Below are 24673 nucleotides of genomic sequence, written 5' to 3'. Positions count from 1 at the left end.
AAAGTTAAGTTAATTGTCCCTGGGGGCAGTTTACTCTTAAGCAAAACCTTAAAGTCTTAAAGTTTCTGCATCAGGGTCACCTTGTGAATCAATCTCTGTGGAAATCTGCAAGTTTGTCAGCTTCCTGGGGAGAAAGAGACTGAGAATCCTTGCTTTGGGCCACACTGTCACTCACTGAGCTGAAAATCAGCTCAGCTTCAAGAAACTCTCAGGTTGCTTCATCTCTAAAACCTGCAGTGGAAGTTAGCAACCTCTTTTTTCCTTTCATTTGACCTCGTTAACCATCAGTCCTGAAAACAGTGACTCTGACAGCTTAAAGCTTGCTGGCCCTCTGCCAGAATTAGAGAGAAAGCCTTGGAACTTGTATGCACGAAGGTTGTCACACTGTGGTACATGCAGTTCTCATTTCCACTTCTCCACATGCACCCATCTGAGGACAGGGCTGGCTGCTCCGTGAACACCAGGGCACAGACAGGGACTTTAAACATGCCTTTGACATCTGTAGCTCACTGGAGTTTCTCAAATGTCATGTTTATCACTGGGCTCTGTGAACTAGCAGCTTTCTAAAGTGACCAGAGTGTTTCTCTTGTTTATATCACAACAGATGCATGGCCAGAGTTTTCAACTTAGTAGCAGGAATCTACTGAATAGGGCATTTCCAGATGTACCCTCCCGTGCTGAGAGGTCCAGGCAGAACCCTGCAGGCATGGAAAACAGGAAGACTCCAGAAACAAAGCAGACAGCATGATTAAATTACTGAAAAGGAAACCATATTATTGATCTGTCTTTTAAGGCATCTGCCTGCAGGGGAAAATTGGAGAACTCTGTTGGCTCCAGATGGAAATTTCCACAGCAAAAGTTCACATAGAAACCTGGTTTGATTCTAGGATGGGCATCCCAAATCATTTTCATCCAGGTGAAAGGCTGCAAACAGAATTTCTTAAGACTGTTTCCTAGGTCAGTAACATCTTGGGAATTTACTGGGCCTGAGTACAGTGTGAAGTCAGGTTGGGGTCCAGCTTTAATCTTCCCTCCATAGCAGGTACTGTCATGGGCAGGGTTTGGTCCATTGCCTTGGTACTTTACAAGGTCAGCATTATACATGTCCATAAAAGAGTCATAAAAAATGTGACCTGTTTCTCTAAAAATCTCAAATCCTGCTATAATGAATCTTTTGAAGAAAGGAGCTGGAACATGATTTTTATTCATAGATTGTAGGCAAGAAAGCCAATGCCAGACTGGCCTTCTGTGATCCTAAGTCAAGACTGAAGAACAAATCATCTGCTCCTTACTGTGTCCAGTCATTCCTCCAACTGGCTAATACAGAGCCATCTTAGAGACAGCCATATTTTATATACAGTTCATAGTCTGTGGTTCCCTCAGTGATCCACTTCATTTTACTTTGCCTTTTGCACATTTGGTGTTTTCCTTGTGGCCCTGGAGATACCAAAAATTCTGAAGCCAAGAGCCACCGGGCCAGCCACCTCACCTTCATGTGTAGAATCTTGTTTGTCCCTGAAGCTGATTCTTTTTTTTTTTTTTAATTGGTTGTTCAAAACTTTACAAAGCTCTTGACATATCATCTTTCATACATTTGACTCAAGTGGGTTATGAACTCCCATTTTTACCCCAAATACAAATTGCAGAATCTGAAGCTGATTCTTTTAATTGTCTTTGACTGATTCATTGATGGGTGCAGCAGTCCATTGTGTTTAGAGGGGAAGCATGATGATGTCGATTTCATATAAACAAAATCCTGTTCTTGGGCTGAGAAATGCACTTAAAGGCTTGAAGATGTTTGTAAATCAGCTATATGAAAATGAGAGCTGATAGTTAAAGGGGGTCAAGGTCATTCCTTCTCAACGTTCTGAAGGGAAAATGTGCAGCCTCCCTTTTCTGCTGTAGCTTGATTGGAAATGAGCATTCCACGTCCCCTGGCCACTGGTCACTCTGGTGTCATTTGCTGCAGGAAGGTGGAGCTCTCCTGAGGTCAGGACCCTGGTAGCCAAGACACAGTGCCCCCCTGCTTTTGCTGTCCATTAGAAAGCCCAGATGAGGCGTGAACAAGGACTGCCCATGGATATAGCTACATTTGCTCCTCAAATGTCAGGACTCTTACTGTGGCTTAGCAAGTACACAGTACCTTCAAAGTTCCACAGTTGGCTTCATGGGTCTGGAGGGACACAGCACTGTGAGCCTGGGCAAATTGTCCTGGCCAGAGGCTACCTGGCAACTCATCAGAGTCTCACTAAATGACTGGAGAACAGGAATTTATGGGTGATGGCCAGGCAACCAGACCTCCTCCTGCATAAATTGAGGGTAACCTTAAACAAGTCGAAAGAATGTTGGTCAGGAGTGGCTGGTACAGAGGGCATGAATTCCAGAAGGATCAACTGAGATTGATGAGCTCCATGTCATCAGGGAAATGTGCCAAGAAAAGGCAGCTCAAAGGACTCAGTTTTAGGAACATCTCCTCCCTGCCTTGGCTGCTCAAACAGGCCAGTCCAACCTTCAAACAGCAAGTTGGCTCTCCACTTTCCAAACGAAGCCCTTCTTTATACATGATACACAGCAAGATCCACCTCCATAGCACGTCTTCCTGGTGCCCCTGTTTCCCAAATATTTGCTGCAGGTGTCCTGGAGAAAGATGATGCTAGCTAGCTTGCTTCAAGACAGTGGCCAGGGGATATAACAAAGTCATGGAGGGAGTCAAGGTATGATGATAAGGACATAGACTCACAGCTTGGTAACCTGGAGGTGAGGAGAGAGGAGATGGCAAGGATGGTGTCCACCTTGGCATGGCACCCAGGAGATACTCAGTGAGTTTTCCCAGAGGGTCCACACAGAGCCAGTATGTGGTTGAGCCTAGGCCCCTCTCTCCTACTTCTCTTTACAGCCGAGGGTCCCTCCTCCCACCTTACCTATTTTTCTTCCAGGAGACTCCCTACCCATCAATGTATCAGACCTCAGATCTTGGGTTAGTGACCTTCCAAAGCTGTGGGGTTGGCATGTGTTTGTGAGACAGACACACAAAGTGTTTCCCCAGATATTTGGATTTCTTTCTTCCTGGGATCCGCATCACCACTACCTCCTACCTCCCTGTGGTCTTCACCTGGCTGACTCACCATCCTGCCATTCTCAACTCGAATGCCACCTCCTCACAGAATCCCTCCTGACCCAAGCGCCCTCTTCCACCCACTCACACGCCCTGTTTTCTCTTTCCCTTGGCATGTCATTCCTCCTCCTCCTCTTCTTCTTTTCCTCTTGTAGTTCTTATCACAAATTAAGATGTCATATTTGTGTATTTTTAAATGTCTTTCTCTCCCATTACACTAGAAACTTTAGTGCAAGACACACATCTGCCCAGTCCCTGCCACATCCTAAGGTGGGTACAGGGTAGGCATATTGCAGGTGCTCAGAAAGCAACAACTGCAGACAGGAGTGACATGGAGGACACATGTGCTGTGAGGACACGGCTGGCTTCTGACTGGCTTGGGAAGATGCCTCCACTTCTGACTTTCTCCATAGTGGAGCACTGCCTCTGCTTGACCCTGTCCATACCCCCAAGTCCATGGCTTTAGCCTGCCTTGCAATGATTTGTAAATGAAAGCCTGTTTGTATTTCTTAAAGCCTTTAATATTTCACACTAATGGTAGTGGCTTAGCACTGATGGTTTCTGAAGTCGTCTTCTTTGACATGAAATTGACATGAAAACAGAATGTTTAAAAAAAGGGTAGTGATTTCAGATCCTCAGCATTAGAGTAGTCCACACACCACTCTGGCTCTTTTATTTTTCCACGCAAAGAAAATACAAGTTAGAGTGTGACAAACTTGGCTTGGACCCTCACCAGAAATTTAAAAAATATGTCTTTCACGATTTTCTATTGTGGAGTCATGTAGCCTTGTAACTTAGATGACTCTTTAGTTGTAGCCCTTGCTGTACTGCCTCTGTTAACAAACAGGATATGTTTCATCAGCACTTTCTTTATCTGAAATTTCCTAATAGAAATCATGATGTGACTCTGGGACCTTGGACTGGAGGGTGAGGGAGAAAGGAAATCCACTTCTGCAGCGGTCCTGCTGTGAAGACAGCCAAAGTCATGGCAGTCCATTGACAGAGGTCCCCCCAAAACAGAAAATATACTACCTTGTGAGTTTGGGTATTTAACTATTGGGTTTTATTCTTTTAATCCAGAGTGTAATAGGTCAGCTAACCTCTGTGCCATAGCTGCCTCTGAGCCACCCTCTGTCTACACTGGGAAGGGTGTTAGAAGCACAGAGGTAGGCCACAACTAGGAAGACAGGAGACTGATGGCTGTATCCCAGTTTCCTGGGCTCCTGGACTCCTTGGAAACCTAGCTTTCAAATCTCAGAGTCATGTCAAAAATAATTTTTCAAATTTGCATCAAATGCTTAAGATCATCTCTTAAAGACTGGAGCTTTATCAATGACTCCTAAGAGAAAGCAGCAAATAGTGACAGCACTCTTCCTACTACTGACTTTACCTAGAGTATAATTTTTAAGGTTTTCAACCCTGCACACACTATGGAGCTTCCTCACCAGAGGGTTCAGTGGCTGATGAATCACTGCAGCCCAAGGCTCCAATCACATCTCAAAGATCCATATAAAAATTCCCTCAGTTTATTTGCTTATTTACTTATTTAATATTGGTTCATTTAGTAAATATTGCAACTACTTGTGTTCCAGAGACTGTGCCAGGCCCTGGAACACAAAGGTGGGCAAGACCAATGCAGCCCCTTGTGGGGACAGCTGGCTGGCTAGTTCGAGAGCTGACATCCCCTGTTGTCTTCCACAAGGGAGGGAAAAGCTCCCTGTTTGGCATTTAAGGAATAATAGAAACACAAGGGACTGCTTGCTCACAGCCCCTCTGTATAAAGTCGGAAGAACAGCAAGATAAGGACTCCTTAAAATTTTTCTGGATATTGGGAATTTCAGTTGAGTCTTTTAAAAAAAATTATTTGTTCTAATTAGTTATACATGGCAATAGAATGCATTTATGCAATTGATATATCATACATAGATGGGATATAATTTCTCATTTTACTGAATGTACATGTTGCAAAATCATATTGGTCATGCAGTCATATATATACATACAGAAATAATGTCTGTTTCATTCTACTATCTTTCCTATCCCCATATCTCCTCCTCTCCCCTCTCATCAACTTACCTAATCTAAGGTAACGCTGTTCTTCCCTAGTGCCCACCCGCCGCCTTATTGTGAATTAGCATTTGCATATTAGAGAAAACATTCGGCCTTTGGTTTTGTGGGATTGGCTTATTTCACTTAGCATGATATTCTCCAAATCCAACCATTTATTGGCAAATTCCATAATTTTATTCTTCTTTAAAGCTGAGTAATATTCCATTGAGTATATATACCACATTTTCTTTATCCATTCATTTATTGAGGGATACCTAGGTTAGTTTCGTAGTCTAGTTATTGTGAATTGAGCTATAAACATTGATATGGCTGTGTCACTATAATATGCTGATTTTAAGTCCTTTGGGTATAAACCAAGGAGTAGGATAGCTGGGTCAAATGGTGGTCCCATTCCCAATTTTCTGAGGAATGTCCATACTGCAAATGAGAAACACCATTTAGTGAGTGATGTCAAAGGAGAGTGCACTGTCCTCTTGGAACAGTCAAGAGTGTGAGATGCTTTATTCCTGGTAGAGACTGTTCTAATGTCAAGGTCTGGGGGCTTCTCCCTTACTCAGCTCAGCCTGACTCCGAGCAGTCTCAATGAACACTTACTTAACTCTGTCAATGTCTATGTTTTTTAACAAAAGAATCAAAACACCAACTTTACCCTAAAATGCTTAAGAAAATGCAGAACATTGAAAAATTAACTTAGAGTTCCTCAGACAAATACATAGCAATTAAAACTATTTCTGACCAGGCTTGGTGATGCACACCTGTAATCTCAGCAAGTCAGGAGGCTGAGGCAAGAGGATCACAAGTTTGAGACCAGCCTTCTCAACTTAGTGAGACCCTGTCTCAAAATAAAAAATAAAAAGGGCTGGGCTGGGGATATGGCTCAGTGGTAAAGTGTCCCTTGGATTAAATCTCAGTGCCAAAAATAAATAAATAAATAAACCAATTCCTGGTAGAAGTATATATTGAGTTATTTTGCTATTTAAAAGGGTATGTTGCTTCATGGTGGCCCACTGAGTTCAACCTCACCAGGCCTCACCCGTCAACTGACACTGGTGTTTTTTCCTATTGTCGCTTTTTTTTTTTTTTTTTACTTCCTTAAAGGAGGTTCTCAAAATGCCACCTGTCAAGGAGCAAGTAGCCTGTTGAAAATCTGGTTGAGGAGCATAAAGTCTCTCATGGTACAGCATGTGCTGTTGATGTCTTACTATAGGATTTGGTTGGTGAACTTGCCCTTGTTGTCACAGTGCACAAAATGAAGGGAGAAATGATGGATCATCAGCATTCCAGTCTCTTCTTTAGTACTTCTAAGATTTTCTCTGGGAAAAGTTTAATTTTAGCTTCACAAAGTTATTTTCAGAGTATAAAAAAAAAGCAAAAGAATTTTACCAAACTGATGTCAATAAATACAAAATTTTAAATATGCCCAAATGAGGACACACAGTTGAAAAAGTTATTTTAAAAATCTCATTAAAATTGTAGGAAATTTGGAAAATACATAAAAGTATAATGGAAATTTGAATCTCCTCTGTTAATGATTTTGTTTTTTTCTTTTCTTTCTTCATGCATTTATTTTTCTCTTAAGTGACATCAAATTATATAATGCTTTTAAAAATTAATTTAAAATAAGAAAGGAATGTGTTGAAGAGCAGTTTGGTGAGTGGGTGGGTTTATAGAAGTCCTATCAACTGCCTTCTCATTCTTCCTGGGAATTCGAGACTATTCACCAAGCAGTGTCTCTTCCCTGGAGAGTGAAGGGCCAGGGAGAAGAAGCTCAATAACCAAAAGGATCGGTTTGAAATTCCTCCCATGTTTTAGATTTTAGGGCCATCTGTTAAGACAGAGTACGCTGAGACCTCAGCCTGTCTCAGATAATCATTATTGTCAGTAAAAGTCTAATGCCACACTGCCTGAATTAACACCAAGCCACATCAACTTCAGCTCCTCTCAAAATGAGCTTCATCGGAGACACTCATAAATATGTAAACAGGGAACGTGGCGTGGGTAAAATTAGACCTCATCTCTTACGCACAAAGAAGGAGGAAATGAAGTCTGTTCTGGCAGGAAGAGTAAGCCCTTGAGAGAGGCCTTTCTTGTCCCCTGTTTGTGAGCACCTTCTCCTGTCCCACACCTATAATGGAGTAAGTCTTACCCCCTCCAGGGTCAGAGGCACCAAGGCTTCCCACGACTGCCTCCCAAACCGAGTGAGCACTAGAATAATTTTCATCCAATGTCATGGCTGTCAAAACAACATGCCCCATCCCCTCCTCTCAAAGCAGCAGAGCTTTCTGAAGGTTCCTGAGATCCAAGGTCACAACAGTCAATCTGTGGATTAAAGCAGCACTGGTTTAAATCCATGGGATGAAGTAGCTCCTGGCTGAGGATTTCAGTGTAGATTTAGAAAGTCAAAGATTCATCAGACAGACAATCTGGGTCCCTTGCCTTTGCAGAATTTGATTTATCTACTAAGTAAAATACTAATTTCCCACTGCTTGGTGCATAACACTTCAAGTAAGAAAATGAAAGTTTTCTATTATTAAAAAAAAAAAAGATTCTGTCATATTCTTTTTTAATATTTATTTTTTAGTTGAACGCAATACCTTTATTTTGTTTACTTATTTTTATGTGGTGCTGAGAATCGAACCCAGGGCCTTGCACATGCTAGGCTAGTGCACTCCCGCTGAGCCACAACCTCAGCGCCGCCCTCCCCACCCCCCGCCCATTCCGTCATATTCTTTTCTGATATTTCCTTCCTCAAAGACAAACACATTCCCAGATTCCAAGACCACATACATTCTCAGCTCCTCAAGATTGAAACAATTTTCAGTCTTCATGTTTTCCATAGCTTGTGGAGACAAAGCATTTCAGCTGCTTGCATTTTTATTTTCTTGAAGACCCAGAAATGGTTGGCAGATCAAAATGAATCAAGTCTTCAGTGCTATATCCCCAAACTTCACACTTTTTTTTAAACTCAAGCTGTTAGCCATGTAGAAAACTTAACTCAATCTTTAAAAAATTAAGAAATATTTCAGATATGAAAGTATGTGTAATATAACAAACACCTGTGAACTCAATAGTCAATGTAGGAATTAAACATGAACCATACAGTTGGAATTTCCTGTTGGCCCACCCCTGAGAACCACTATCTTGAATTTGATGATTTCTATGCTTTTCTTATTTTATTGTGCTTTTGTTTTGCATGTTTTAAAGCTTCATATTATATGCACTCACTTGGGATTTGCTTTTTCCTCTTGACTTTAGAATCTTGAGATTCATCTATATATGTGGGGAGATATACACACACACACACACACACACACACACACGCTCATGCCTAACCTTTGTATGATGTCATACACATATATACAACATATGTGAATATCAACATTTACTTATCCACTACTAAATATAGCTAAATTGTCCTATAAAGCATTTGTACTAATTTTAACACCCACTACCAATATATAAAATCGTTCTTGTTGTTTCCTATCTTTGACAAAGCTTGATATCATCAGAGTATAATTTTTGCATTGTGATGGGCGAAGGGACACTCATTGAAGTTTTTGTCTTTGTTTCTGGTTATGAGTGAGATTAAGCATGGTTCTTGGCCAGTTTTCAACTCCTTGAATAATCTGTTTGTTTCTTTTGGCCATTTTTCTATTGGAAGGATGTTGTCAATGGTGTTGTTTCTCATTACCTTTTAGAAGTCTGTTATGTATTCCAAAAGCTAAGCCTCTCTCAGTTATGTGCATTACAAATATCTTCCTTCAGTCTGTTTGCCTTTGTATTTTGCGTATGTTGAATTTTGGTGCAAAGATATTTGACATTTCCATGTAGTTAAATGTTATCAGTTTTTTACCTTTGGTTTGTCTAGATCTTGTGTAAGAAATACTTCCTTACCTCAAGATCATTAGGAGATCCTCCAAGATTTCCATGTGAAACTTCAAGTTTTACCTTTCATATTTAACTCTTTAAACATTTCTGGGAATACTCTTTGTGTTGGTATGGGTTAAGTTTTCATTTTCTTTCATTTGGAACCCAGTGGTCCTCATACCACTTATTGACTAGTCCACCTCCTCTTGCTGATCCTTCAAGGCCAGCTCTGTCATCTATCAAGGATGGGGCTCTCTGCCCTGTTTTATTGGTCTGTTTATCTACCCTGGGATGAAAATTATTATTGTCATTTTATAATTGTCATTTTATAAAAGGTCTTGGTATCCAGGAAAGCAAGTTCCTACATTTCATTCTTCTTCAAAATTAGTTTGGTTATTTGGGGCACATCTTTAATCTTTCTTCTTTCCTTGAGTTTGCCCTGACCTAGTACAAACAATCAAATGTCAAGACTTAAGCAAAAGGGAGAAATCAAGCCAATGTCAGTCATGAATAAATGATAAGCTATTTAACACCTAATAACTTAAAAATTCCCGTGTAGCAATGAGCATAGAAGGCCCATATAAAATTAAGCATTTGTTTACAAAAAAAAAAATCCCCCCCCCCCCCAATTTTCTGGGATATAGCAAGGGCCATTTAAAAATAGAAACCAGAGACTATTTTCTGGTCAGTACCAATATGCTTGCCTTTATTTTTTGAAAATACTTTTAAATATATATATATATTGCATGCAGAAGAGTTTTATGAAGCAGTGCTAAGAATGCACATTTGTTTTCTGGGTCACTCAAAATATCTGAATCAAAGGTCAGACTTTGCCAAGGATAAACACCCAAAAGGCACTAATTCCTTTGCAACATGGACCTCAAAGTGAAGCATTCTTTTTTTTTTTTTTTTTTGTATATTTTGTTTTTAGTTGTAGTCAGACACAATACCTTTATTTTATTTATTATTATTATTATTTTTTTAAATGTGGTGCTGAGGGTTGAACCCAGCGCCTGGCACATGCTAGGTGAGCACTCTACCACTGAGCCTCAACCCCAGCCCCCGAAGCATTCTTTTTCTCATCCAAGGGAGACTTTATTTTTCTGCAAAGTGTACTTGGGAACATTTCCATAACCTCATGATGTCTCCTTGGTGTTCTTCAGTGTCTTCAGATTCAGATGATCTTATATGGACCGCAAGACAAGAGGACCCTGGCCACCCAGCAGTCTGTGGACACCCTGTCCAAGTAAGTTGGCTTTCCCTTGCTCTTCTTCTCTAAGTCTCCCATTCCTTCACCATTCAGAATCCCAGAGGAGGCTGATTCTATAAGGTTCTGTGGAATGTTTTACTGACTTCCCACAACTTGCATAGTTAAATGCAGGACCTGTTTCTTTGAAAACTCAGTCATAAAATATCTTCCTTGCCTAAATACTAGAAAAGAATTTGCTCTTAAATAATTTCAGAAACACAAACTGGATCCCATCCTCCTGCAGATCAGCCCCCTGTAGGTTAAGGCACCCATTATGATGTGGGGAGGTAGCCTGCTGGAGTTCTGCCTCGGGTTCCCTCAGCCCTTGGAGGCCTGTCAGGGTAGGAGTCAGAGAGTCCCTGACCTCATCTTGAAGGCTGGCCCATCCTTTTGCTAGCCCTGAGCAGAAGCCCAGCAAACTGTCAGAAGGTCCCCCACGTCACACAGCCTGTGCCCCCTGTGTCCACTTTCAGGGAAGTGCCCCAGTAGCAGAACCCTGGGCCAGCCAATAGGAGAACTGTCCCGTTTTAGGGTGGGGCACGTAAGTCAGCCTGGCCTCCTGTCCAACCTTGACACCCCTCCTTGCTCTTGTCCTGCTCACTGAACTAAAAGTGTTGAGTGGCTCAGCTCAGTCAGGGTGGTGGCAAAGAATTGAGACAGAAGAAAAGCATCTTGTGTTTGATGCTCTTGTGCCATGATTCTCTCACTTACACCCTCTCCTGAGACTTATAAAATGTTTCTGATCAGTCACAAGGTTCCTGTCACAACAGCAAAGAAACCATGGAGGTGGAAACCTTGCAGAGGCCTAAGGGGGGCCACACATAACCCACTCTTTCCTTGTTTACAGGACCCCCGAGGTCGCCGGAAAGGCAAGGAAGTCTCCAAAAGCCATAGTGGCATTCTGCACCACTGTCCCTCAGCACTCTGCACTGGGAAAGGCCAGGACCAACCTGGCAGACTGAGACCCCTCACCCTTACTCCAGTGAAAGCCTTGGGCCGTCCTGGGCACTGCCATTGAGAAGCTGTACAAACCTGTTCAACTAGAAGATGGAACTTACCCATGCACAGATTCCCAAGGCTAACCGTTTGCTCCAACATGCAACAGTAATACCAAAACCTCTTTGGGCCACATTTTGACAGTGGATGCTCTGAATTCAGGCTGGTCTGGCACTTGTGTATTCTTTCTTTTTGTCACCACTTGTGGTTTTTCTTGCCAAAAAAAATTTGCCCACCAGCACTACTGTGGCCAAAAGATTTCTCTGCAGAAGTTCAGAACTTCCTTGTACATGTAGCCCCTTGCACAGATCTGGAGTCAGATTCAGAACAAAAGATTCTAGAAAAGGCCCTTTCTTACAGGAAGGTAATAGGGGTTGAGAATAAAATGTTAATAAAGGGAAACACAAAAGTACTGATGTTGGTGTGCATTTTTAAAATGAAGACTGAGGTGTAGCTCAGTGGTGGAGTGCTTACCTAACGTGCTCGAAGCTCTGGGTCCATGCCTAGCACTGAAATACACAAATAAATTAAATGAATACTCCCCAGGTTCCTCAGAGCCTGAAAAGGTGCACAGAGATGCTGTGCCTTCATTCATGTGCTTGTTCGCTCAGTGAATTTTGCTGAGCACCTAGTATGTACAAGGTCTGTGTTACAAACGGGGACATAATGGACAACACACATACAGTCCCCCTTTCATAGTGTGCGACCCAATATGACACTAGATATCAAACATGACAGTGGAATTAGTAAATGATCGCAGTAGCGGTTCAACAGAGATGGGGTGGGTGGTAAGTGGCCTTCACTTGGACATGGGCTCAGGGGAGGCAGCTGTAAGAGGGTGAGCAGGCCTGAGTGCTGCCTGGAAGGGCCAGGCAGGGAGGGACACACACTCCCTGCTGCTTTGCTTCTTCCTGTTGCCTCTCCCCAGGCGAGACAAACAGCACTGCTTCTGGGGCTGCACAGTCCCTGGTGCTGTGTCCACAGTGGGCTTCGGCCTCCTTGGGCCACAGCTGGTGGGATGCTACAGTCATATGATGGTGGCCCTTTAGCAGAAAGTTTTGAGCTCTTTCTCTTGGGTGTCAACAAGAAGATCAGGGCAGGGATAAGGTGAATGGAACCTCCAGAGGTTGGGGGTGCAGGCATGAGCAGTGCTGTCCATCCCCCACATTCCTTCATCCCCCCTTTTGTGGCCAGGGAGGCTGCAGGTCAGTGCTAGAATGGCAGCAGCATTACAGCTAGACTTCCCTGTGCTCTGACCCCCCAGGGAAACCCCAGTCACACCAAGTCCAACTGTACAGAGCAGCACCTCAAGAATTTGTGGGGGAAATAAACTGAGAAGAACTATGACGAGGTGAAAAGGCCACCCTTGTCTTCTTCAAGAGCGATTTCTGACCACGCAGGCCACCCCTGCTCACACCCACCATGCTGGGCTCAGGCCCATGTGGTCACAGCAAAAGGAGTCGTGATCGCCCCTGACCAGGTTCCTAACTGGTTGAAGACCTGAGTTTCAATGTAGATAGTGGAATAAGCACTTAAATATATATACATTGGAGTATTTTATGGACTGTTTGTGTCCCTAAAAGATTCATTTTTGAAGCCCTGTTATGATTTAGGTATGAGGTATCCCCCCAAAAAAAATCATGTGAGACAATGTAAAAATTTTCAGAAGTGAACAGATTATGATATATAATCCGATTATCGGATCAATCCCCTGATATGGATCAACTGGGCAGTAACTGTGGGCAGGTAGGGTGTGGCTGGAGGAGACAGGTCACCATGGGTGTGCCTTTGGGGTTTATATTTTGTTCCTAGAGAATAGAACTCTCTCTGCTTCCTGGTTGCCATGTCCGGAGCTGCCTTCCCTCCACCAGGACCTTCTACCACGACCTTCCTCCTTACCTGTGGCCCACAGCAACGAAGTCAGCTGTCCATGGACTGAACCTCTGAACCCATGAGCCAAAATGAACTTTTCCTCCTCTAAGTTGTTCTTGTCAGGTTTTCGGGTCACAGTGATGTAAAAGCTGACTAAAACAAGACCTAATTGATGTCATTTGGAGATGGGGCTTTTAGGAAGTAATTAAGTCACTAGTTTATTTCCCCTGGTGAATGGGATTGGTGTCCTTGTGAGAGAAGGAAGAGAGATGATCTCTCTCCCCAACATGATGACAACTAGAAGATGACTATCTGCAAGCCAAGAAGGGAGCCCTCACCAGAAAGTGAATCTGTAGGACCTAACCAATCTCTAGAACCATGAAAAGTAAATGCTGTTTAAGTCACCCAGGCTATAGTGTTATGTCACGGCAGCACATTTAAAGAAATATGGATTATTATTTGTTTTTTCTACTTTTCTGTATTTCTTGGAGGGTAGCTTGGAATCACAAAACATCTTTTAAATTTAGTGCTCTACCCCAAGCCTAGGAAAGAGTACATTTAGGAATGTCTTACCAAATGTCACCTTCGATTAAATTTAACTTCTTTAAGAGAGGAAGAATACAGCTATTTGTGTTTTTATTTTTGTCAGTAAAAGGCTAAAAGGAGGGGCTGGGGTTGTAACTCAGTGGTAGAGCACTCACCTACCATGCATGAGGCACTGGGTTTGATCCTCAGTACCATATTAATGTAAAATAAAGATATTGTGTCCACCTAAAGCTAAAAAATAAATACGTATTTTTTTAAAAGGCTAAAAGAATATAAACAGGTAAAGACATCTAGCTCTTCCTTTGACTCAAGCTACTGCAATTTTTTTGAAGTACCTAAGAAACAGTCATGATTAACTAACCTTCCTGTTTGCCCTTAAGGTAAGCAACTGTCCCAGGGACAGTCTAGTTTTAGCACAGAAAGTCCTGTGCCCCAGGAAACCCCTGGGTCCTGGGCACAAGGGAGAGGATGGTCACATCCTGCGGCACTTGTCTTCCAGGCTGTGATGACATTTTTACCACTAAGTATCCAGGATGTACTTGAACACCAGCCAGGTGGCTTGTGCTGTCTACCATCCTGTCTTAGTCTGTGTCCACAATATTGAGTTCTGATTCAGGTGAACTGGAACTTCTTTTATATATTCTCCCCAGTAATTATGTGCTACCATGAAGACATGCATGTAAACTTATGTTTGCTTTCATTAGAGTTTAAAAGAAAACACACCAAAATCGAATGGAAAACATTCTCTTTAGGAACAACATAGTTTTTTTTTTTTTTCTCCTCAGATTTTTTATTTCTACACAGTCTGTGACATTTCCCTTTATGAACAGGAGGTTAGCAAAGTCAGCTTCTTAGATGATTCCATCCTAAACACACATCCTAAACAAACTATCAAATCAACCAGTGGGAAGTTCAAAAACATCCAATAAACACTATTTTGTCCACATACTAATGAATAGGAAAAGGTTCTTTGTGTTCCCACTCTGATCGATCACAGTGGCTGGTTTTAAAGAACATGGACCTCTGGGGTGACCTGCCATGATGTCAAGGGCAAGCCGTGATCCAGAGACTTAGCACGATGACAGCTCATGACTCCATACTGGTAAACACTTCTGGCAGAATATTTCCTTGAAGACATGCATTCCAACTTAGAGATGAAAATTAAGGTCTAAGATGTTTATTTTCCAAAATAAGTAAAGGTGGGTTGTGATATTAATAACCTGCTTACATCAGCACCCATTTACAAGTTAATGAGTTAAGACAGTGACATCCAGCTAAGCCCATTTAGACTCATAATAGACTCTTCATCGTCACTTTGTCTTGTCATCAAGTAAGAGGCTGTCACCTGTACCAAATTCTAATAAATAACACCATTACCAATTACGGTGAACATAAATCAGCACATCTTTGACCATGTTGGAAAAGACAAGCCTTTGCAAAGGAGTCACCTCTATGTTAGTCTGATAACCACTAGTTAATTTGGCAGATGGGTAACAAAGATCTAAACTTGCTATTCAAATCAACTTTCTTTCTTTACCTGGATTCATGATGTTTGTTTGTTTGTTTTTTAACAGATCATCTTGAAAGGCGTTCTATATTTCTCCTCCACTTATTGACTAAGGAAAACTAACTCTTCCTAACCTACCTGCCATCACCATTACAGGGACGAGAGGAGACACCCACCTACCCACCCACCATGTGAGAGAGGGAGGGAAGACCCTCCAATGTCTTACCTCAGCCACCATACTCATAACCCACCTGCAGGTGGCATTACCACGGATCCTTCTTCCTGAATTCACTACCATCAGATCTACCACACTGTGCTACAGGAAGCAACGCTTAGCCCACATTATGTGAGAGCAACTAGTCTGGACTAAAATAATGCTGTGCTGCTAGAAACCCATTAATATGTGATGCTACATCTTTGAAAGATGGGGACTTTAAAAACAAGACCCATGTGCAAAATAAAAATGAATCCAAATGAGCACACTCCTCCTAATATCTTAAATTCAGTAGTATAAGTTTGCAGGTCCACATTACATGGCCCGTGAGCACGAGGCCTCTGTCAACTTCCAGGGCCTGTCCTGGGTGCCTGGGTGCTGGGTTGTAGGAGAGCCACCCAGTTCCTGCTCCACACACCTTGCTTCATCTAATGTGTTATGTGTTTCACTGGACAAAACACCCCCACTGTCAGGATTTCTGTTTAAAGTGCAAAAAGCTTCCACGAGGTTGGCTTGTGGTTGCTGCATTTTCATCCTTCAGTCTTCGAGCTCAGACAGAGCTCCAACCCACAAGTGGGCAGTTGAGAACAGCCTCTTTGGGAGGCACAGTCCACCTTGTCCTTCTGTTTTCCTGCACAAGATCACTTTGCCGGTGCAGGTGCAGTTTGAGCATCAACACCCTCCTCACTGAGTGCAGGGTTCTACCCCTCACCAGTGAACCAGAACACTGGTGCTAAGGGCTGAGGCACAGAGATGCTCAAGAATGCAGACTCTGACAGGATCCAGCTACTCCAGAACTTAGGCCACAACAAAAAAAGAGTATTCAGGCTGTGCACTACCTCATGACTTAGTACTGCAAAAAACAAATGGTCCTATAAGCAACTTCCAACAATCATTTTCCCTATCATGCATCCAGTGCAGGGGAACTGGTGCAAACATAGCAGGTATGTTTATTTGAAACATTGCAGTAGACTACAGCTGTCCTCTCCATAAATAAAACACTATGTTTTTTAAAGTTCTGCACATAGAAAGCAATTCATTCAAGTCTTAAAATGAATTTAAGTTGCTAACAAGTGACTTTTTTCTAACGATGAAATTATTTTGATTTTTTAAAAGATATAGTCTTGCTTATTTCAAAGACTTTGGAAAGTAAAAATGTACTTATTTTTCCCTTACTATGTTAGTTTATTATTTCATGTTAGCACATGCAAACAAAATTGACTCTTAAATATATTATTTTAATCTGGTTAATATTTAGGCATCTTGTTCATAGATGATTAGTCACAGTATCAAACAGAAGGAAGCTCTGTCTGTGACCAGGTGCAAAACTGGCAGAAACTATCTCCACAAGTAGAGAAAAAGGAAGTTTTTAAGATTAAAAAGATAAAAAAGTGTTTTTTGGCAAAAGTCCCAATTCAAAACTAAAATTCCAAAGCCTCTGAAGGCATGAACTAATCTGAAATTCAGATAAACTCTGAAGTCAATTGGCATTGCCCAGAGTTCTCTAAAGTAAGCAAAATAGGGGCAGTTTTGATAATAAGGCCCCCCCCCACATAAAGTAAGGCCTTTGTATGTTAGTATATTTCCAAACAAGATGCCATTTAAAACAAAATATTTCTGCTTGTCAAAACCAGTGTCCATCCTCCTCCTCCTCCTCATTGTCTAGGTAGAGGAGGGCAACTTTCTTTTCATCTGAAATCACTGACCTTTGGTCTACCATTCTCTGCATCTGCACTGTCTTATTGAACCCCGCCTGCTCCGCACCCTTCTCTCCATCCCCAGCAGAGGCCTGAAAGCTCCCGCCAGCTGCCCGGTCATTCCTACTGCCAGCATCTCTCCAGACACCACGGTCAGATACACTGTGAGCATCCACTTCTGTCCCTGCCTCTGGTGTCCAGTGGGGGATCGCCTTTGTGTTACTCACGTCCATCTGAAAAGTAAAGGAAGTTTCTTTGGGCCCCAGTGCAAAGTGCCGCTGTGTGCTGCTGCCTGTTAACTCACCTAGCTCAGGGGAATCTGCAGAACCAGCAAGAGCAAATGTTTTGGCCACGGGTCCTTGGATGACAATGTGTTCAGTGGTTTTGGTCTCTGTAGGACCTAATTGAATGTGCTTAAAGGATCTGCTAATACCTGATGTCACTTCTGCCCCTGACGTGTCCCCTGCACTACCCTCCTGAGGAGACTCAGAAACAAGCCTTTGGAATGTACCCTTTTCAGTCATGAGGACTTTTCTACCCAAGGTATAACTACGAGTGGCCTGGGCCATGTCTGGTGAGCCCTCTCCTTGGACGATGCATTCTGAGTCACCAAATTCCACAGGTTGGGGAACTGTCAGCTCAGTGGCTGGCTGCCTCAGAGGCCCAATGTCGATGTGCCTGACAGATGTGCTGCTCCCTGGTGACTCCTGGGTGCATACAGACTCCCCTCTGATACCCCACTCCACTTTGTCTGAAAGGGGGGCTATAAACTGAATTTCCTCCTTAAATCCTTCTTTAGGGCCTAACCGAAGATGCCTTACAGAAGTCTGGGTACCCACTGACTCTTCAGTTACAAAACTCTCACCAACCTTCACTGCCCCCGAAATGGGACCCTGAAAACTAATTTCCTTTTCAGCATGAAACTGCCTGGAGCCAAAGGTGCTGTGCCTCTCGGATCTTTCAGGATCTGTGGTGGACAGCTCTGCCAGGTCAGGCTCTTCTTTGTCCCCTGCCTCCTGCCAGGCAGAGATCGGGCCTTGAAAGATGACTTCTGTGGGCACTTGACTTGGATGGGGACCCACCATGAAGTGCCTCACAGACTGGCTGGCTCCTGCTGAGCTGCCTGCCTGACTGAGGTCACTACTTACCTCCGCCACCTCTGCGGTGGGTCCTCCGTGGGAGACTTGCTCAGTACTCCAGATTTCTGTGGGGCCTAGTTTAATGTACCTACTGGACTGGCTGACGTCCTCCAGCACGTGAGACTGCACGAAGCCCTTGGGGCTGCTGACTTCCACAGTGGCTGACACCGGGCCTTGGGCAGAGGGCTTGCCAGCATCATCCAGATCACCAGACGGGCTGTACAGTTCCCTAGTGGCCCAGCGCTTGAAGTGAATGCCACCAGCTGACACTTCAGCTCCATCTTCCCTGTCTGGGCTTTCAGGTGACTGGCCATGTCGCTTGGTCAAGCTCTCCCTTACCACTGACTCCACAGCTTTCTCTATTTCCCCAGCTTCATCTCTGCTCAGTTCCTCTAGGTCCAGTTGATCAGCATCCACGGTTTGTGAGAGGTTGACCTCAGCAACTAAGGTCACAGGCCCACCGTCAGAGGCCTGGACTTTCTTCACATCAACTAAAATGCTCCCCAGCTCCCCTTGACCCTCTCTGGTCAGGGTAGACAGCTCTTTCTTCATGTGCTCAGGCAGCTCAGGAAGGGTTTCTTCCAGCTGCCCAATAACCTCCACCAGCTGGTGTCGAGGCTCCTTGGAGAAGCCGCCCTTAATGGAGGTGTGGAATTCATGTGGTATTTTGATTTCTTTTTCGATGACTGTGGGTTCCGCATGCAATTCACCACTAGCTTCTTCCTTCCAGTGAGCAGAACCCATGCTGCCCCCCAGGGAGGCTGCTGGAACTTCCAGGGTCTCCACATCCTTCTCCTCCACTGTGCCATCCTTCTTTCTCCTTCTCCAAGTCCCCTGTACAATTTCATCTTGCCAGGAGTACCTGATGGTGGATTCTTCTTCAATGTGAATCTGCCCATACACGGAGCCTTCATCTCCATCATGGCCCCCGGGGTACTCATCTGGGGTCGAAACAAAATAACTCTGTTCGTCCTCTGAGTCACCTGCCTCCGTCACTTCTTCCACGTGTGTTACGTTCTCCCGGGGTAGCTTGGTCCTTTGACGCTGATTAACTGAGAACATGACATTGGTGTCTCCATCATCTTCCTCTTCCTCGACAAGCCCCTTGGAGCTGGGAGACACATCATCAACCTCCTCCACTTCAAAGGGGGTGGAAAACTCCTCCGCCCCGCGACTGCCTGCGTAGCTCACCGGCTCTTCCACGATCTCCACGTTGACAACCTTTGCTCTCCCCTCTCTTCCCTTCAGACTAAGGTTGATGATATCCCCTATCATCCGCTCTGCTGACTTTCCCTTCAGCCCCACTTCCTTGACATCCTTGCCTAAAAGGCGGTCCAGAGCAGCTTCGTCTGAAACATCAATTTCTTCCATCAGTTTAGACTCCACGACTATTTCCGTCTTTGTTTTCCGGTCATCAGGAAGCTCTTTCCTATCCACATAAGTGACTTTTGTGTCTGGGAAAGAATTAGCAGACACTTCAGTGTCGGGAGACTGGGTAAACTGCTTCAGGATATTGGTGACAATGTTTTCTGCTATGGTTTCTGTCATGGAATCGCTTGGCAGGGAACTGGCAGTGTCACTGGTGCCCAACCTGAACCTTGTCTCTTTTGTCACCGTCTCTCCCACTTTACTGTCACCAGCATCCTTCTTCTCTGGCATCTGTAAGCCTTTCGGGGACACCTGGGGTCTGCTGCCCTGGGATACTTCCAGACTAATCGGTATCTCTCTTTCTTTCACACTTTTCTCCTTCAATGATTCCTTCTCTTTGACCTTTTCCCTCATTTGCTGGCTTTCTCGCTTTCTGGCTTCTTTATCCAACTTTGTCAGTTCTTCCCATCTTAAGTTTCTTTCCTCTGAAGCCTTTTCTTTGGAATCAAACATTTTCTCTTCGGGCTTAATTTTGATGGCTCCTAATCTATTTCTTTCTTGCTCCCTGGTGGTTTGCACTTCTATTTTTTTCCCCAAAGTGACGGTCCTCTCATTTGGCCGAGTGCTCTCCACAACACCTGCTCCCACATTGTCCCTGCGTTCTTGGTATGACTCGCGGGCAACGGTGGACTCTTTGCCTAAATAGGTGGGGGCATCCCTTGTACCTTCGGGTTTGGGTCTACTGGGGAATGTTTTAACTTGGGTGTTGGTTGTTCTTAGAAGACCGGGGGTTGGAGAGAAAGTTCGGAAATTGGTTTGACCGTTGACAATTTTTTCGTAAGAGTTTTCCTGCCGGGTAGTGACGGAGGAAGAATATCCTCTTCTGGCCTCATTTCCAACAGACTTGGTGGTCTGAGATCCGAGGTGCCCTGACCCATGAGAATACAGAGCGGAGCTGTGGTTTAAACCCACCAAGGGGGCTTTCTGCCTTGGAAACAGATTTCTTTCATTTTTCCTCTGTAATACTGAGTCAGTATATCGATAGGATTCGTTTCTGAATTCTGTAGAAATTGAACAAACAGTTCATTAAGATGACAGGCATCATTATCTTTTTTATTAAAAGCACTACTGCAGGTCAAATCCCTCTCAACATAATATACCCTATTATCACAGGAAGGCCCCTGTAAATAAAACATTTTTAGTCCCCCAATTTTCTTTTTTTGGGGGGGTCATTTAAAAAATTCTGTCACAATAAAATATAGTACTACAAATACTGCAACCTAACGCTTTTCTCCAGTTCCTAATTTTAAAATATTCACTCATCGTAAGAGAAATATCAAAGATCTGATTATAAGGCATGGCACATATGCAAGAGAGGCCAGAGGTGCTGGGTTTTGCAGCTGAAATTTCACAATATTATGATATTTCAGAATCATTAATTTCTACTTTTTGAGGTAAGTTTATTTTACTTATTTCAGCAGAGAAGAACTCTATAATTATAAAGTGTATAATTACTGAACACCAAATAGTATAGCTCACCTCCATTTAATATACTCTTATTTTTTACTGATTTCCCTGCAGGGCCAATAGGTATGGAAGACTTTAACTCTTTTAAGCTTCCTGATTTCTTCTCCTTTTACGTGTGACAACCTCCTCATCTGATAAAGTGCCCATGCAAAAAGCAGACCAGTTGTCAACCCTACCTTCTGTCCGGGAGAGACAACCATCCTAGAGTTGAGAAGAATCTTAAGGCTTCTAGCTTTGCTCTGGACCATCCACAAATAGTATCACCCTTTGGGTGCCCAAATGCCACCAGGATAACCTGCTCTTAGGCATGGCAGCCAGCGCTTTAACATGGCCAAAGCACCATCCTCCTAAGAGTGCCCCCTAGTGTCTTCCCACACCCCATCCAGCTGAGCTGGGGCAGAGACCTCTCTCCCCTTGACTTCCCTCTAGACAACCAAGGCCAAAGACCTCCTTCAGGTAGATCCTAAGATATAGAAGAGAGACCAAGCCAGGAAAATTCCCACAAAAATTCCTCTTTTTAGGCCAAAATACTGATATTAAACTGAAAAATGCCAGAAGATGAACCCCCCCAGGAAACACCTGGATTTAATTAAGGTTCAGCAAGATTAATATGGATGATCACAGACTCCTTTCAGGTCTATCATTTTGTGAGCAAGTGGACGACAATAGTTTAGGCAATATGACAAAAGTCATATAAGTGTACTAATATGTGCTGATCAATTCCCTACCTGGGAACTCACCTGTAGATTTATTCAACAAAGAGTTGATGGGTGCATACTCTGCAGGACATAGTACTACTTGGAAGCCTAAAGTCTAATTAAAAAGTTCACAACTAGTAGTTTTTATTCCACAGCTGCTTTCTTTGGCATAATAGTAAATGCTAAAGTAAATTTAGTTACAAATATGAAATCTCTATATCCTTCAAGAAGCTTAAAAAAACAATGATGGAAAGAAACAAGTAAACAGAGATACCCATTAGCCCTTTTCCTGGGCTCCAAGGTCACCACTTATAAACTATAATCAAGCCCCATTCATAGAATGTTGGGCTTCCTTGCAGCTTAACCCTGGGCCCTTCCTCTAGGAATGTCACAGTCTTTCAGACCTACATATGTACAAGTCAAAAATGTGGTAAACCTTGAAATCTGGTGAATGAATAATTGTTTTATAGATGTCAGATGTTAACTGACGCCAGGCAGGTCGACTAAGGGCCACCTACATGGACATCTTTGCTTTTTTAAGGCTTATTCTCAAAATTAGAAAGCAAACTTGCAGACATTGTCTGAGTCCAAATCCATTCCAGTCAAATGATTAGAATCGAAATTGTTATTCTGAACCTAGTGACCTATCAAATCTGGGAAGGGCCTATTAGGAGCAATGATGACTAAAACTACAAGAGTAAGGCAGACAGTTGGCCCTATAGCTATGGTCCCCTCAGGTTCTGCATCCACATATTCATCCAACTGAAGATAAAGCATATTTTAAAAAATGCACCAGTGCTAAACATGTACAGACTGTTTTTTTTTCTCATCATTCCCTAAACAATACTGTATAACATCTATTTACATAGCATTTACATTATATTAGGTATTACAGGTCATCTAGAGTTGATGTAAAGTATACAGGAAGATATGCATAGGTTAAATGCAAATATTCCAACATTGTATACAAGGGACTTGAACATTCATGGATTTTGATATACAAGGGGTGGAGGTGTGTTCTAGAATCTATCTCCTCCACATACCAAGGGATGACTGAGCCAGGACTTACTTGTGTGGCGGGGGGGGGAGTTGTTTGTTTGTTTGTTTTGGCAATGCTGGAGATTGTGCACACTAGGCAAGTGCTCTACCACTGAGCTACATCCCAGCCTCCAAGAGATAACTGTATATTAAACACACCATATATAATTTAATATGCCATTATTTAGCCAGAATCCCTTTAAAATTACATAAGGCTTAAAAAATGTTTTTAAAGTTATCTTACAGGTCCTTAGGGTCTTTCAAATGAATATCAAATTCTCCTGTGTTGGTTCTACAGCTGTAGGAAGGATAGCCCTGTCCTGCAGCTTTGGGCCTGAACTAAGAGTGCTCAGGGCACCCAGACAGAGCTCCTGAGCTATCTCCACCTATGGTGGGAGAAATGCTATAACCATCCCGCCTCTGCCCAGGAAGCAGGTTCCAGAATGTTGACCACCTGCTGTTGTCCAAACACTATCTTCCCAAGCTGGATACAACCCTAACACTTCTGTTTGGAAAGGGAAAGCTTCCAAGGGCATGATGCACAGGTCCATGTCCACAGCCTCCTCACATTTCACTCTGCCTGGCTTGCCACATTGGCTCCTCACCATGCTGGCGGGAATACCTCAAAATATTGGCTTGATGAGCACATGAGTTTAAAAAGCACTTTCCCACACAATCTCATCAACATTGTAATTTAAATAATGTTCCATTAAACTAAGAAATCTATTTGGCATGTAAAAGAGAGATGAACTGTTACCTGAAAAACCATAGCTAAACCCTGTCCTTCCAGATCAGTGGGGCCCCACTCTCTACCCACAGAATGGACAATTCAGATGGAAAGCTTTTTTCAAGTTAAATAATTAGCTTTTTAAAATATTTACCTTGTGGCACATTTTCAGTGTACTCAGTCCAGATTGTTATTTCCGGATTACTTTCTCCTTCCAACAAGGCCCTGGAAAAATAATTTTTAAAAATAATGTATTAAAAAATGTAAACAGCCAGGTGTGGTGGCCCACACCCATAGTTCCAACTACTTGGGAAGCCTAGGAAGGAGGATTGTTTGAGCCCAGGAGATTGAGGCCAGCCTGGGCAACACAGTGGAATGCTGTCTCTAAATAAATAAATAAACAAATAAATAAATAGGAAAGGAAAGACAATTTAAAAAAAGAGAGAGATGTGCCTTTTATAAAATATATTGGGTAGCATTTGGTCAGTGACCACATTGTCACAGTGCTATGTGTTTTAGGACTTGTGTCTGGAGATATGGCTGGGCGGGGGCTGCACCATGGACGGTCAACCCACTCACCAGCCTCCCCAGGCTACACTGCTATGCTCACAGTCAAATCCCTGGTGCCCAGCACAGCTCCTGCCACCTGACAGATGCTCAACAGATACCAGGCAGCTGAAGAAAATGAGTGGGCTAGGGATTCAGAAGTAATGAAAGCAAAGTCCTTCTGTAAGGCCTTCCCCACCCAGGGCAAGGAGGAACATGACATGCACAACGTGGTGTCTCATATGTGGTACAGCGGGAAGACGAGGTCTGGCTTCTTTGGGCAATAGGGAGGGGCCCAGGCCAGCACTTCACCCTGGGCTACTGGAGCCCAGAACAACTTCAACGCCTACGGGGTCTTCCTGGAGTTGCAGGTTGGGGGCAGACTGCAGAGGGCTGACCTGAAGAACAGTGACACCATGCATAAATAAGTAAGGCAGCTACACTGTGTCTGTGGTTTCCAAATGGAGTTCCTGGGGACACCTAGGAGATGGGGGGGG

The 24673-nt window shown here is 43.3% G+C and overlaps 2 protein-coding genes across 4 annotated transcripts in view; one reads left to right on the top strand and one right to left on the bottom strand.

Moving 5' to 3' along the window:
- Ttc23 (tetratricopeptide repeat domain 23) overlaps positions 1–11709 on the top strand; it is a 94506-nt gene extending 82797 nt beyond the window's left edge. For all 3 annotated transcript variants that reach the window (XM_015493112.2, XM_048790332.1, XM_048790333.1), the window contains exons 10-11: positions 10216–10298; positions 11149–11709. In XM_015493112.2, the coding sequence (XP_015348598.1) occupies positions 10216–10298; positions 11149–11263 (198 nt within the window). In that variant the 3' untranslated portion in view covers positions 11264–11709. The remainder of the gene's footprint in view (positions 1–10215; positions 10299–11148) is intronic.
- A 2784-nt stretch (positions 11710–14493) lies between these two features.
- The window catches only part of Synm (synemin), a 25148-nt gene continuing 14968 nt past the window's right edge, over positions 14494–24673 (bottom strand). The window contains exons 3-4 of the mRNA XM_015492992.2: positions 23785–23855; positions 14494–20701 (exon numbers count right to left, since the gene is read on the bottom strand). Coding sequence (XP_015348478.2) covers positions 17061–20701; positions 23785–23855 — 3712 coding nt within the window. The 3' untranslated portion in view covers positions 14494–17060. The remainder of the gene's footprint in view (positions 20702–23784; positions 23856–24673) is intronic.

Source organism: Marmota marmota, unplaced genomic scaffold, assembly GCF_001458135.2.
Source record: "Marmota marmota marmota unplaced genomic scaffold, marMar, whole genome shotgun sequence".
Taxonomy (NCBI): Eukaryota; Metazoa; Chordata; class Mammalia; order Rodentia; family Sciuridae; genus Marmota; species Marmota marmota.
This window is presented reverse-complemented; position numbering and strand designations above follow the sequence as displayed.